Source organism: Bubalus kerabau, chromosome 22, assembly GCF_029407905.1.
Source record: "Bubalus kerabau isolate K-KA32 ecotype Philippines breed swamp buffalo chromosome 22, PCC_UOA_SB_1v2, whole genome shotgun sequence".
NCBI classification, from domain to species: Eukaryota; Metazoa; Chordata; class Mammalia; order Artiodactyla; family Bovidae; genus Bubalus; species Bubalus kerabau.
In genome coordinates, this window is record NC_073645.1 from 39528832 (window position 1) to 39541826 (window position 12995).

Consider the following 12995-nt stretch of genomic DNA (forward strand, 5'->3'; position numbering starts at 1 on the left):
TATTATTGCTCATTCTACTACTTTTAAATATCATGAAGGTAAAATGAAACTAATTCTTTTTGGCTTTGTGTACTTTTTGAAACTGCATTCAGCTCAAAGAATAAATTAGTTGGCCAATTTGGGTCAGCTTCTGTTTGAGGGGAAAAGAGATATAGTTTTAAATTATGAAAAATAAATACTGTTAAGCAGCAGAATACCGCCACGCACGGATGAAAATCTGACATCACCTTCTGGATGCTGATTTGCTGTCAGGATTAACAAGAATCCCTTTTTAACAGAGGTTAACAATGGCTGGGCAAAGACTTCTGTGTCCACGTTGAGCCACAGTTTCTTTGGTGGAGTAACTGCAGCATAGCTTCTCAACGCACAGGTTACCTCCCAGACCACAGTGAATGCTACGAAGCCTTGTCCCAGTTCTTTTATTCCTCCAGTGTAAGCTGGGCTCTGCGCATTTACAGATTCCAAATACACTGGGCCCAGGGAGGCCAGGAAACTGAACCTTTCTCACCAGCAAAATCAATGATAAAGCATGAGCTAAGACTGGTTGTAGCTCAGGCAAAGATTCTTTTTTTAAATGTGTATGATACTTTTGGGGGCTACTTATAAAGGTTTTTGTAATTTTGTACAACCTAAGTCACCATGGAAAATTCACTGAGATCTCAGCTATGAAATGTGAATGCTATCTAAAAAAGAAATTTTAAGGGACATAAAGTTTTCCACCAGAATCACCATCTATAACATGGGCACCTCAAGAAAGCTGTCATGCACAAAATGTTTGTATTTTCATTCATAATTTTCAGAAAAATATTTTTAAATTTTAAGAGATTTTTCTTTAAATTTACTATATTAAATACTTTAAACTCTCTTTTAAGATGGTAAGTTGTGAAGAATTCAGTGTGCTACTTTTCATATAGTTATATGACAAAATATATTTCAGATGAAAAGCATTTATCAGGTTTCAGAAGTTAAATCAATTTATCCTCAGGTCTGAAACTACACTTAACTTATAGCCAGAACTTCTATTTGAATAAATTTTAAGTCTCCACTACTCCACAATAGAAAAATAAAAGGAAACACAAATACTGCAGAGACTACTGAAAGATGTTTAAAATAAATGACAAAGCACCAAAAGCAATTTGGTTCTCCATGCCGAAATGATACATTTTATGCTAAGTTTCTAAAAGTCATACCTGTTGGCAACAATAGGCAAATGTTACAAGGCAATTCATTCTTTGAGAGAACTGAGAATTGCTCAGCTGTATTTTTAACAGTTATTCTGAGATTTACTCAACAGAATTTTAACACTGGGTATAACAGAGCCTCAACAATTAATCTGGAAGCATTTGCTGTCTGTGGAGCAACTCGGAACACCTGTGAGACAAAACCGACAGGCCGGTCTTCTGGGCAGCCCACAGGAAAACTCCTACGGAGGGGGCTGAGTGAGGCAATCTCAACTTCCAGAACATCCAGTTGTTCTGCTAATTTTGTTGTTAAAACTTAATTGTCCATGTGCAGGCACACATGGAGAACCTTTGTCGTAGTGCTTAGCTGAGCAGAGCTGTTTCCTGCAGTGTCCGTACACAATTCAGGGGTACTAAGATTACAGTGGAGAGCACAGCAAATCCTTTAATTGTATAAGAGCATCAGATTAAGCAGCAACGTCCATGCAGTTCATTCTGCTAGCTAGTCATCTCTTCTCAGAAACAAACGTTTACTAAGTACACAGAAGGTGCCCTCCTTTCTCTGCTCTGCACCACACAAGCAAACACACGCACACACACACACACGCACACACACACAAAAGGAAAGAAAAGAGGTGGAGGAGGGGGATGGGAGTAACAGGAAAACACACATACACACACACACACACACACACACACACTCTGTCCACCACAAGGACTAAAAGAACTTGGCTCTATTCTATCTGAACAAAATGTTGACTCGAAAGAAATAGCTGTATGACCAACCAAGTTAACTTCCAGGTGAGACTTGAGACAATTTTATGCCAAGCTTCCCTAAAAATAAGTTGAGACTCTTAATTTCTACTTGGCAACATATTTCAAAAGCTGAAATTCTGCAGCTCTAATGCAAAAGAGCAATTTCATTTTTCTACATCCGTTCACACTGGAAATAATGGAGAAAAACCTGAAGAGAGACTACTTAAAAGTCAATCGATCTTTTAATTCAAACCCAGAAATGGCAATTAGATTTTCTTTTTCTTTCATAGAAACATTTGACTGATTATACTAACCATCAGACATCTAAAATTTATCTTTTATCAAGTATACTTCGGTAGTCAGTTAATGGCTCAAACAAGATGAACTCTCACAAAAATAAATCTGTGTGGGGCCAAAAGTCACATGTATTTCGAGATACCATAGATCTAGAAATTAAATGCAAATTGAAATAAAAAGGGCTTCACTGGAAATGGTCATTTTTCTATTGAAATTGAAGTCCTGTAATTGCTACATTGGTTTTTGTGTGTTTTTTTTTAAATTCTTCTATGGGGCACAATGTGACCTGTTTTGACCTCCCAAACAAAAAAGGCAAGCTAGCCGCCTGTCTGATGGTTAAAAAGGAAATTTTAAAAAGCCTGATAAAGCTTCGAGTTCGGGGGAGATCTGGGACAGAAGAGAAGCATGATGAATTAGAGAAGTGTTAACTGGAAGGGTCTCTGGCAATTGTGGCTTAAAAGCATCTTTAAGAATAGCCAAGAAATGAGGATATAGCTACGAGATTACTGCAAATCACACCAATTACAACAGAAACTGGGTTCTCCCCTGTGAAACAAGGTTTTAGAAATAAACTGGATGAAATGAAAAATCATCCATGAGGTTGACCACTTTGTTTAATTGTAACTGTCAGGAGGATAGTCACCTTTCTAAAAGTAATTAATAGAACAAGTGAACATAGATGAATAAAGCTCAGTACAGACAAGTAAGGCCACTTCTAAGATGAGACTGTTCAGAGATAGAAAGGCAAGATGGTGAAAACACAAGAAACTCCTGGGCCTCTGCCTGATTGTGCTGCAGAACTCTCGTAAGATCTGCTTACTTCTTTCTCCATGCTGCCGGCCCATTTGTCCTGCCTTTCTTTATAACTACCCATCTTTCTATAAGTAAGAGATGTCCCAATGGACACTACAGCCCAAACTCAAAGGAGCTAACGGGGAACTGACCAGAAGTGGAGTTGACTGACAGAGGTACAGCAGGAAGTGGCTACAACAATGAAATTTATTTGGGGCTGTAGAATGTATGTTTTGAAAAAACAGTATTCACAGTGATTCATCTTTATATTATCACATTATCATTTAGTAAAACATCTTTCTAATCCAATGGTTACAGTCAGATACATTCAAAGTACTTGACTTCTGGGAATGAACTAATCTTCAGCATGCTTGAAATGTCAATAAATAAAAAAATTCATAAATGAAACTTGGGCTTCCCTAATGGCTCAGTGCTAAAGAGTCCTCCTGCCAGTGCAGGAGATGCAGGTTCAATCTCTGAGTCAGAAAGATCCCCTGGAGGAGGAAATGGTAATCTACTCCAATATTCTTGCCCAGAAAATCCCATGGTCAGAGGAACCTGGTGGGTTACAGTTCATGGGGTCACAAAAGACTTGGACACAACTCAGGGACTAAACAACAACAAATGAAATTTATGCCAAAGACTAAAGGAGCTAAGGCTGGGATTCTAATGTATTAATTTCCAAAGTTTACTTGTGAAGCATGCTCCTTTACTGGACATTTGACAACATTAAAACAATTTCTTTCCAAATTCCTTTCCAGCTACTCTTTCGAGTCTTCTTGCTAATTTAGATGGACTCTACTTTTCAGAATTCTTGGTTTTACTGGGTAACATTTTCTTCCCATGGCAAAAGATATTTTAATTGTCTAGGTAGCCTTAGGAAGAGGAAAGATAAAAGAGATTACACCATCTAAGAGTACGCAGGGTCAGAGGAGCAGGATGCGAGAAACATAGGCCAAATGAACTACACTGCTTCCTACAGGGGAAACCTTATAGTCATTTTCTTCACTTCCATTCCTAGAGCTCTGAATACACACAATGAATATGCTGTCATTCAAAAGCATGGGCTTTAAAGTTAGAGTGAAAAAGGTTCAAATAAAATCTGACCCAACTATCGAGTGGGAATAGAATTTTGGGCAAATTATTTATGCCACTAAAACTCAGTTTTCTCATCTGTAAAATGGAGATAATGTCCAATCTGTACCTTTGGGAGAATCAAAGAATAAATGTTAGTGAAACATTAGTAACAACAACAAAACATTACAGAAGCAAATTCCAAAACTCTGAACCTCCAAATTGGAAACTGGCGCCATTACTCACAGCCTGCATCGGATATCTTATCCTGCACTAAGTTGCTTCAGTTGTGTCTGACTCTCTCCAACCCCGTGGACTGTAGCCCCCCAGGATCCTCTGTCTATGGGATTCTCCAGGCAAGAATACTGGAGTGGCTTATCATGCCCTCCTCCAGGGGATCTTCCCCACACAGGGATTGAACCCACGTCTCTTATGTCTCCTGCATTGCCAGGTGGGTCCTTTACCACTAGTACTACCTGGAAAAGTCCATCAGACCTCTTGCCTACAGCAATTTAAGCACATTTCCTCTCAGGTGAATGTTGCTAGAATATGGATACATATTAATATATATTGATGAAGAGTAACAGAAAACATTAACTTAAAAACAGGTGAAACATATACAATGGAAGGTTATAAACTTTCGTTCCCAAAGGTTTTCCCAATTCACTTCACTTATGTCAATCAAGAACATCAGGCTTTGCCATTCTGTTGATAATAGAGCTAACGTGTCTCACAGGATACAATGGAAGACAACTTTACCCATACTTAGGTATTGTACTGCATTTTCTTACTTACTGCTCAATTTATGTTTGCTACTGAAATATTAATTTCCTACCTACCCTTTAATCAATGCCCCAGATTATGTAAATTTGGAACCAGTCAACCTAACTAAAGAAACACGCTTTGATTTTCCTGTGTTGCACAGTACTTTTCTGTACATGTGGTTGGATGTCATGGGTCTGAGTCACATTTTTTTTAAATGCGTTTGTAACTGTGGCAAACTGAGGGCTATTTCCAAATACTGAGTCAGTGTGCAACAGGCAAGTCATTTGGGAACATGTTGAACATACAGTGGTGGTTAAAATGGATCATATAGTTTCTTGACCAAAATGAACACTGACACTAATTCTCTTACAGGACTCGCTGAGTGGCTCTAAAGCACTCTACTTCTCATCTGCTTTTTCCACTCCAAATTAAATGGATAGGAAAGACCTTCCAATTTACTTCCTCTGTGGTCAGATATCTCTAATCCAAGCAGCTCTAAAAGCATCTGGAGCAATAGTGACAGAGATGGAATGAGTATCCTGGCCCTGAAGGATAACAATCATTTCAATTTGGATTTGTAAGTTCCCCCGATATAGTTTGAAAATTAAAAATTTTCAAGAAATCATTTTACATTTCTAGGTTTTTGTGTGTTTTCTGTAAATCTATGTTTAGAGACATATTAGGAGTAGAAAATATGTGCTTAACTCTTTTCTTTTCTTAACTGTGAACATTTTTATCAAGCAACCACATTTGTGAGGGATTATTGGGCTTCCCTGGTGACTAAGATGGTAAAGAATCTGCCTGCAATGCAGGAGACCCAGGTTCAATCCCTGATTCTGGAAGATCCCCTAGAGAAGGGAATGGCAACCCACTCCAGTATTCTTGCCTGGAGAATTCCATGGACAGAGGAGCCTGGCAGGCTACATACAGTCCATGGGGGCGTGAAGAATCAAACATGACTGAGCGGCTAACCCTTTCACTCATTGGGGTTCTAGATCTGAGAGAGAATCTAGAGAGTACCTCAACTATTTGCCTCCATTTTAAACAAGAAAAACAAAACCAAAACAGAATAAAAGTTACATGATTTTCCCAAGGAAACCTGGACCAGTCAATAACCCGGGTGTGCAGTATCTAAGCTTTCAACTCTAACTTTTGTCTCTGATCATCCAGTAATGGCCCAGCATTATAATTAAGATAGAAAAGGAATTTGTTGAAATACTTTTCATTATTATTTAATTTACATGACAACCCTACAAGGTTACCCTCATCATCCACGTGAAGAACCAGTCACTGGTTAAATAACTTGCCTAAGGCCATAAAGATAATATAGCTAGCAAACTCAAGATATCATTGTAGAGCTGGCATTCTGGAAATAATTCGAAGCTACTTGCCACCCTGAGCATATGTGGGAAAACACTGGTTTATAAACCTGACCACACTGTGCTTCCTTGTTACTCCTTGCCCACTCTACAGGGTTTTACGGATGAAAATACAACTCATTCTTGTTCATTTGACCCTGTGCAACACTCAGTTTATTTCCAGGTACTATGGCTATCAAAAAGTAATTACGGTTATCTTTTTAAACTTCTGTAATTTGGAATTTTCCCTATTTTATATTGACCAACAGGGCCATTGATTAGCTTGAATCAATGAGTCTTACTCTATTTTAACATAGTCAGTTTACTCTGGATCAGCTGCAGAGAGCATGAGAGCAAAAATAAAGCTTATACTATTCATTTGCTTGGCCAGCTCCTTACCTCTCATAGTATAAAGGGAGATTATAAACATAATTCCTCCTGAACAATTACTAATCAGAATTAATGAAATTCAAATTCATCGTTAGATTTAAGATATTATTACCAGATAGTACATACTTACTGGGCTTCCCAGGTGGTGCTAGTGGTAAAGAACGTGCCTGCCAATGCAGGATATATTTTGGGTTTGATCCCTGGGTTGAGGAGATTCCCTGGAAGAGGACATGACAACCCACTCCAGTATTCTTGCCTGGAGAATCTCATGGACAGAGGAGCCTAGAGGGCTACAGTCCACAGCGTGACAAAGAGCTGGACACGACTGAAGCAACTTGGCACACACACATATACTTATTAGAAATAATTAAGAGGACACAGATATTCCTAAAGCTATTATTAAAGGGGAAATAGAAACAATTAGATTTCTCCAAGTCCCGATTATCTTCTTTTTCATTTTTCTTCAGAAAAACAAACAAAAAACCTTGCTTGCGCAGGCTGGTGACAAGAATGTTAATTAATTCTTACAACGAAGTATCAAAGGTGTCTCCTGCCATTTCCTAAGTCCCTAAGAAATAAACCCATGTATTTCTGTCTCCACAATTTACCAAACAGGACTTACTCAGTTATCTGGAACACACACATAATTTTAGGGATTTATTAAAAGGAAAATAAACTTTCTGGGAAGAGCTTGATGCTATTTAATTTTCTGGATAAGTGAAGATCTTACACAGAAAACATCTATGTTTCTTCCTTCACTTTACAAGGCTTCTTAGTAGTTAGCAAACTTTCCTGTCCACTTGAGGCCAATCAAATGAGCACAGGCGAAACATTCTTTTACAACTGGGTCTGCAGTCTCTGGTCACTCTATCTTGTATAGCTACAAAGAAGTGAAAGTGAAGTCGCTTAGTCATGTCCAACTCTTTGCGACCGCATGGACTGTAGCCTACCAGGCTCACCCCTCCATGGGATTCTCCAGGCAAGAGTACTGGAGCGGGTTGACATTTCCTTCTCCAGGGGATATTTCCAACCCAGGGATCGAACCTGGGTCTCCCGCGTTCCAGGCAGATGCTTTAACCTCTGAGCCACCTGAGAAGTCCAAAGATGCAGAAGACATGCAAAACTGAGCTCAATGTAAATGACTCTGGGGCATTTTTAAAAGGTTTAAAAAAACCAAATAGGCAAGCAAACAAACCAAAATATCTAATATTTGGGTACACATATATCTGTATATGTGTGACTGTTGAATAATGGGGTAATGTAGGTTAACTGAGTTGATATTCTGTTTCACTAATAAAAAAGTGTATTTATTCATTCTTTTAGTCAGTAAGTTATTTCCTGAGAGCCTACCATAAGGCAGGAATTTCTCCAGGTGTTTGAAACATATGAGTAACAAAAAATTTCCTATCCTCAAGGAGTTTACATTCTAGGAGGGGAAGAGAAAAAAAACAAGCATATATATATAAAAAAACAAAGTATATAGTATGTTAAAGGTAACAGTCATGGGGAAAATGGAGTAGGATAAGGGTTTTAAACTGCAAAAAAGAACTGCAGTTTATAGGAGTTGAGTTACAGTTTTAAATAGGTGGTTAGCATAGGTCTCACTGAAAAGTTGACATGTGAGCAAAGAAATGATGGAGGTGACATAGTGTAGCGACTGGAGGAAGGGCATCCCAAAGGGAAGGAAAAGCAAAGAACTGGGGTAGAAGGAATGACACTAGGGCAGAGAGGCCAAAGTGGGGCTCGGAAGGAAGCCTAAGAGCAGCAGGGACTCGTGTGTATGTGTGTACACGTGCATACATGTGCACAAAAAATAATGTTATGTATTAGAGGCTACTGCGATTGGTATCCTCCCTTGACCTTGACACTGCTGAGCGTTTAACACTTGACCTTGACCTTGATTACCTGTCAAGAGACAATAAAGCCACTCACCTGAAATACACTATGGTGGTGTTGCCACAGCTCAAGATAATGGTGCCACTGTTTTTTTGTTTTTTTAAAAAGTTGCTAAGTCGTGTCTGACTCTTTTGTGACCCTATGGACTGTAGCCTGCCAGGCTCCTCTGTCCAGGCAAGAATACTGGAGTGGATTGCCATTTCCTCCTCCTGATCTTCCTGACCCAGGGACTGAACCTGCTTCTCCTGCATGTCCTGAATTGCAGGTGGATTCTTTATAGCTGAGCCACCAGGGAAGCTGATCTCACTTCAAAGTGACAATTCAGATCTATGAGGTAAGACAATGTTGTTGCCTCCACCTTATGGCTAGTATAACAGTGAACCTATATAACAAAGTGAACCTATCGGTCAAAGCCAGCCAGAAATAATCCCGGAAATAACCCTTCTCTTTCCCGGTAGCTAAACCACTTTCAGGAGATCCTGAGAAATCACATGGTTTTTTTTACTTTTCAAGCTCGCATCCAACTACACTAAGTTAAACTTCTTTTACTCATTAAAAAGCTAGGTTTAAACACAAATGATTTGAAGTGCATCTGTTTGGGAAGTGAATAATTACCATGGACATACACAAGATACTTGGATTGATTTGGATGATTGTACTTAAGAAACACATTTTTCAGAAAGCCATTCTTCTTTGCTAAATGGCTGTCAATATGAAAATGCATGGCGTTGGTTATTTCAGAGAAAGCATGTCAAGAACTGAATAATCAAGTGTTAGGTTACAAAGTTTAAAAGTTAATACAGCAGCACAGAGTATTTGTATTAGTGCTTTAAGTAGATAAATTAAATTGAAACGTGTCTCTTAAGCAGTCATTGAACAAGCAAGATGAGAAATAAATTGAGCTTCACATAGGCCTTTATGGTGTCTAACAACTGTGTCTGTCAACACATGGATCCTTTTCACTGTCAATTCAGCACACATTTTGCAGACCTTGGGCCTGCAATTATTTCATTTCCTTTCTTGGAAATGTAATTTCCACTTACTTTTGGAGAATAAAAGGCAGACAAAAGGAAGAAGGAGTTGCAGTATTTTCTGATTAAGATTATCTGTGTAAAATGGTAAAGGAAAAAAAAAAATCTATACACACACACACACACACTGAAGCATTTCTCAGAAACTAACTTGTCTCAGCCAAATTGCTTTTGTGTCTGGATATTGGTTCAAATGTAGCCAGACTGCTGACGTCAAATTAGGTGTTAAACAAATGTAATAGGAAAGATGAAGAATGAATATAGATCATCTTTCTGTTAGAACTGTTCAAATGACTCCCGTCAAAAGAAGGAAATGCATGACTGCAGGAGAAAATGTACTTTTAAACACAATGAAATTAGATAAAACTGTAAATCAGCGAAGAAGGTCATTCATTCCAAAAGAAGGGGGAAAAAGTTAATAGTACCAATAAGAGAAATACAAGACTGGAAGAAAATACCCGTTGGCAAAAATAGATCTAAACTGAATTTCAACTTCATTTGTCCAGGCTTCACCTTAAAACTAAGACAGGTAGAGTTACAAAAAAAAGGGGGGGTTCTTTCTTTCCTGAGAGAACAGGAAATCAGAGGTTTAATTAACCGTGATTACAATATTCGCTGATCTGATTTGTCTCACCTCTTCCTTTTCTTTGTGTGACAAACCAGCTGACATCCTGGCAAGAGAACTAAAGCAAAACTAGACTAATTTCAAAAAGAGCTTGCCATTGTTATAAAACAAATTGATCCTCCACCAGAACTGTCTAAAACACATTCAATAGCAGGATTAACTCTTTAACAGTCAAAGTGCCACTTTCAAGCCAGGTAACTCTTTACATAGCATGTCTTTAATCTCAGGACAGAGCAATATTAAGGTACATCTTTAACTGAGAATCAGAAAATAAGGTTGTAAAAACGTACCCTTCAAAGTAAGTTTGAAGACCTAGTATCTTCTCAAAGATCTAGTATCTTCTCTGGCCACTCATGAACCATTAAGAGGAATGATCTAAGTATTTAATCTTGAAAGAATGATTAAATGTCTTCTGATGCTGAATAAGGATCATCGAAGTCAATTCTTTGTGTAGAAGAAGAATCAGATTACCAAACCAGTTAGGGATGGACTTCTCTTTATACACATTTGTTTTGCATCAGCATTAGACCTCTAAAGCTAGGAGCCTAGAATCAAAAGTTGGCTCATCAGAGGAAGAAGAGTATCTATTGGCTAACCAAATCAAAAGCTCTCTAAAAGAGAAACAAAGCAAAGTAGCACACAAATTAGTCATCACAGATTTCTTCTACATACTACTTAGTAAAGAGCATCATTACTTACTGAAATGTAACCTTGGAACTTGAGCTTCCTTCCCATTTACACGACCCTTCACCTGGCTCAGGTGTTGGGGGGGGCGGGCTGTTGAATTCTGCCTCCAGAGTTTTCTTGTTCAAGGCTGTTTTTGTTACACTGGATACAGAACCCAACACGGGCATGGATTTGGACTCTGAGGTGGCTAATATTCCAGTTGGACCTTAAAACCAAACACATACCTCAAGTTTAATAATTCTGTTCGATGCTTATTAATATGGAACTGAAAAACAGATTAGCTGAAAATCCCCGCAGGAAGAGAAGAGGCCAAGACTTGCTAAAATTTCAAGAGCATGCTGGAAAATCTTCCTATTAGAAATCTACTCTGTTTGGCTGGCACCACTGCTTTTCAGGGTGGCAGGACCATGCTGAGAAACTGTGTACAGACCTTTAAGCTACTATAAGACCCCAGGCCATGGTTCCCTCAGCTGACCAGAGTCCTTGGTAACACTGGAATTGTCAAGTCTTTACTTCTCACAGAGTATGGCTTTCTGGCAGCCCTACTTGAATCATTTGGCCTCTCAAGAGTTAATTCTTCCCCAAACTCAGCTCTGATTTTAAAGAGAAAATGGAATGATGTCAAAAAGCTGTTTTTAAAAGGCTCATGAAGGCTTCCTGAGCAGTAAACAGCTTTTATGAACATTTTCATTTTAATGTGATTGAGAAGTAAGTGGATTTACTTCCTGTTAAAATACAGACACAGGATTATAAAAATTAAGTGGCAAAGAGTTTGGCTGTTTACCTTTTGGACTTTCCTACTCTTTTTAGATAGGATCAGAAAACTGTAATAGGGCTTACTACAATTATTGGCATATCAATCTGAAACTTCTGGTATTGAAGCTAAACTCCATCATTACTTTTTTTCTATCTTCTGTCAGGAAGATGCTTGCTATCCTAGATAGCTTTTTCAAAGCAAGATTCTAATATGTCTTTCCTGAAACTTCAGAAGGAGTCCTTAGGTATTCTTTTAAAACAAAATAATTTATAAAATGTCACAAAGGTACAAATAAAATTAGAACTTAAAAAAAATTAAGCTAAAGAACAAACGTGAAAGGTGCCACTAAGAAGAAAACAAAACTTGGGAGTCTCTTTATCTTTAAACAATGTCAGATCGTCTCCTAAAATGGAAAAGTACTGGTGGTACAATCCAAAATGTTACCTAATCCTTGATCACTAATACTAAGCTCTGGAAATGTATTCTTCTATTGGCATATAAACGTGTCACGTATTACAGCAGTATAACATATGAACTCCAAAAATGAAGTTCTAATTTGAAAAACTTGTGTAAGAGAGGCTAGGAAATTGTTCAGCCATTCTGTGACTGCAGCTCCTTTAGACTTAATCCCCCCTGGTCTGGTGGAAAGCCTCAGCTCACAGAGCATCACTGTCTGCCTTTCTCATTGATTTCTTCTATACCATCGAAGCAGACAAATTTGTGATATTATAGAATATTCTGGGTCAAAAGGCCTTTCTCTCCTGCCTGTGGCAAGCCTCATGTTGCATGGCAATGAGGGAGTAAAGAGAAAAGGGCAGAAAGATCAAGAAAGTAAAAAAAAAAAAAAAAAAAAAAGATAGTCCATTCCAAAAAATCCAAAAGTGTATCATCTAAAGGTGGGCTCAGATTTGCTTCAGAGCAGCTCTATTCTGCTCTTGGGTAACTGCTGACTGCAACACTCGGTAGCTTTAAACAATCTGTCCTTATAGAAAAGCAAGATCTAGTTTTTGAATATACACCAATGCCTGCTGCTTGTTCTGCAACTAAGCCAATTAAAAAGTGGGGAGAATGGTTGAGCTGAGCCAGAACTCGTATTTTCGTTACATACAAAAGAAAAATATGAAGAAAAATGCTTAATGTTTAAGATGATGATGACGTTTAATATTATCATTATTATTGCATCCTGTTTAAGCTGTCCAAATATTTTCTGAGGGGCACTTGGAGCTCTTTGAAATGTCCATTGAGTAGGCCACAAATCTAGGTAAATCAAGGGAGCACCAATTAACTCCATTTAAAAAAGTCTAAAGGAAGAGGTGCTTCTCTGGCTGTTGGGAGAGATACTGACAAACCTGAGATATGAGTTCTGCCAACCTCAGGTGGCCTCTG

At 38.3% G+C, this 12995-nt stretch overlaps 1 protein-coding gene across 3 annotated transcripts in view; it reads right to left on the reverse strand.

Moving 5' to 3' along the window:
• Window positions 1-12995, reverse strand: part of SHTN1 (shootin 1) — a 110070-nt gene that overhangs the window by 7177 nt on the left and 89898 nt on the right. For 2 of the 3 annotated variants that reach the window (XM_055559842.1, XM_055559844.1), the window contains exon 16: window positions 10865-11057. The exons of the other annotated variant lie outside the window; for it this stretch is intronic. In XM_055559842.1, the coding sequence (XP_055415817.1) occupies window positions 10865-11057 (193 nt within the window). The remainder of the gene's footprint in view (window positions 1-10864; window positions 11058-12995) is intronic. 3 annotated transcript variants of the gene reach the window in all.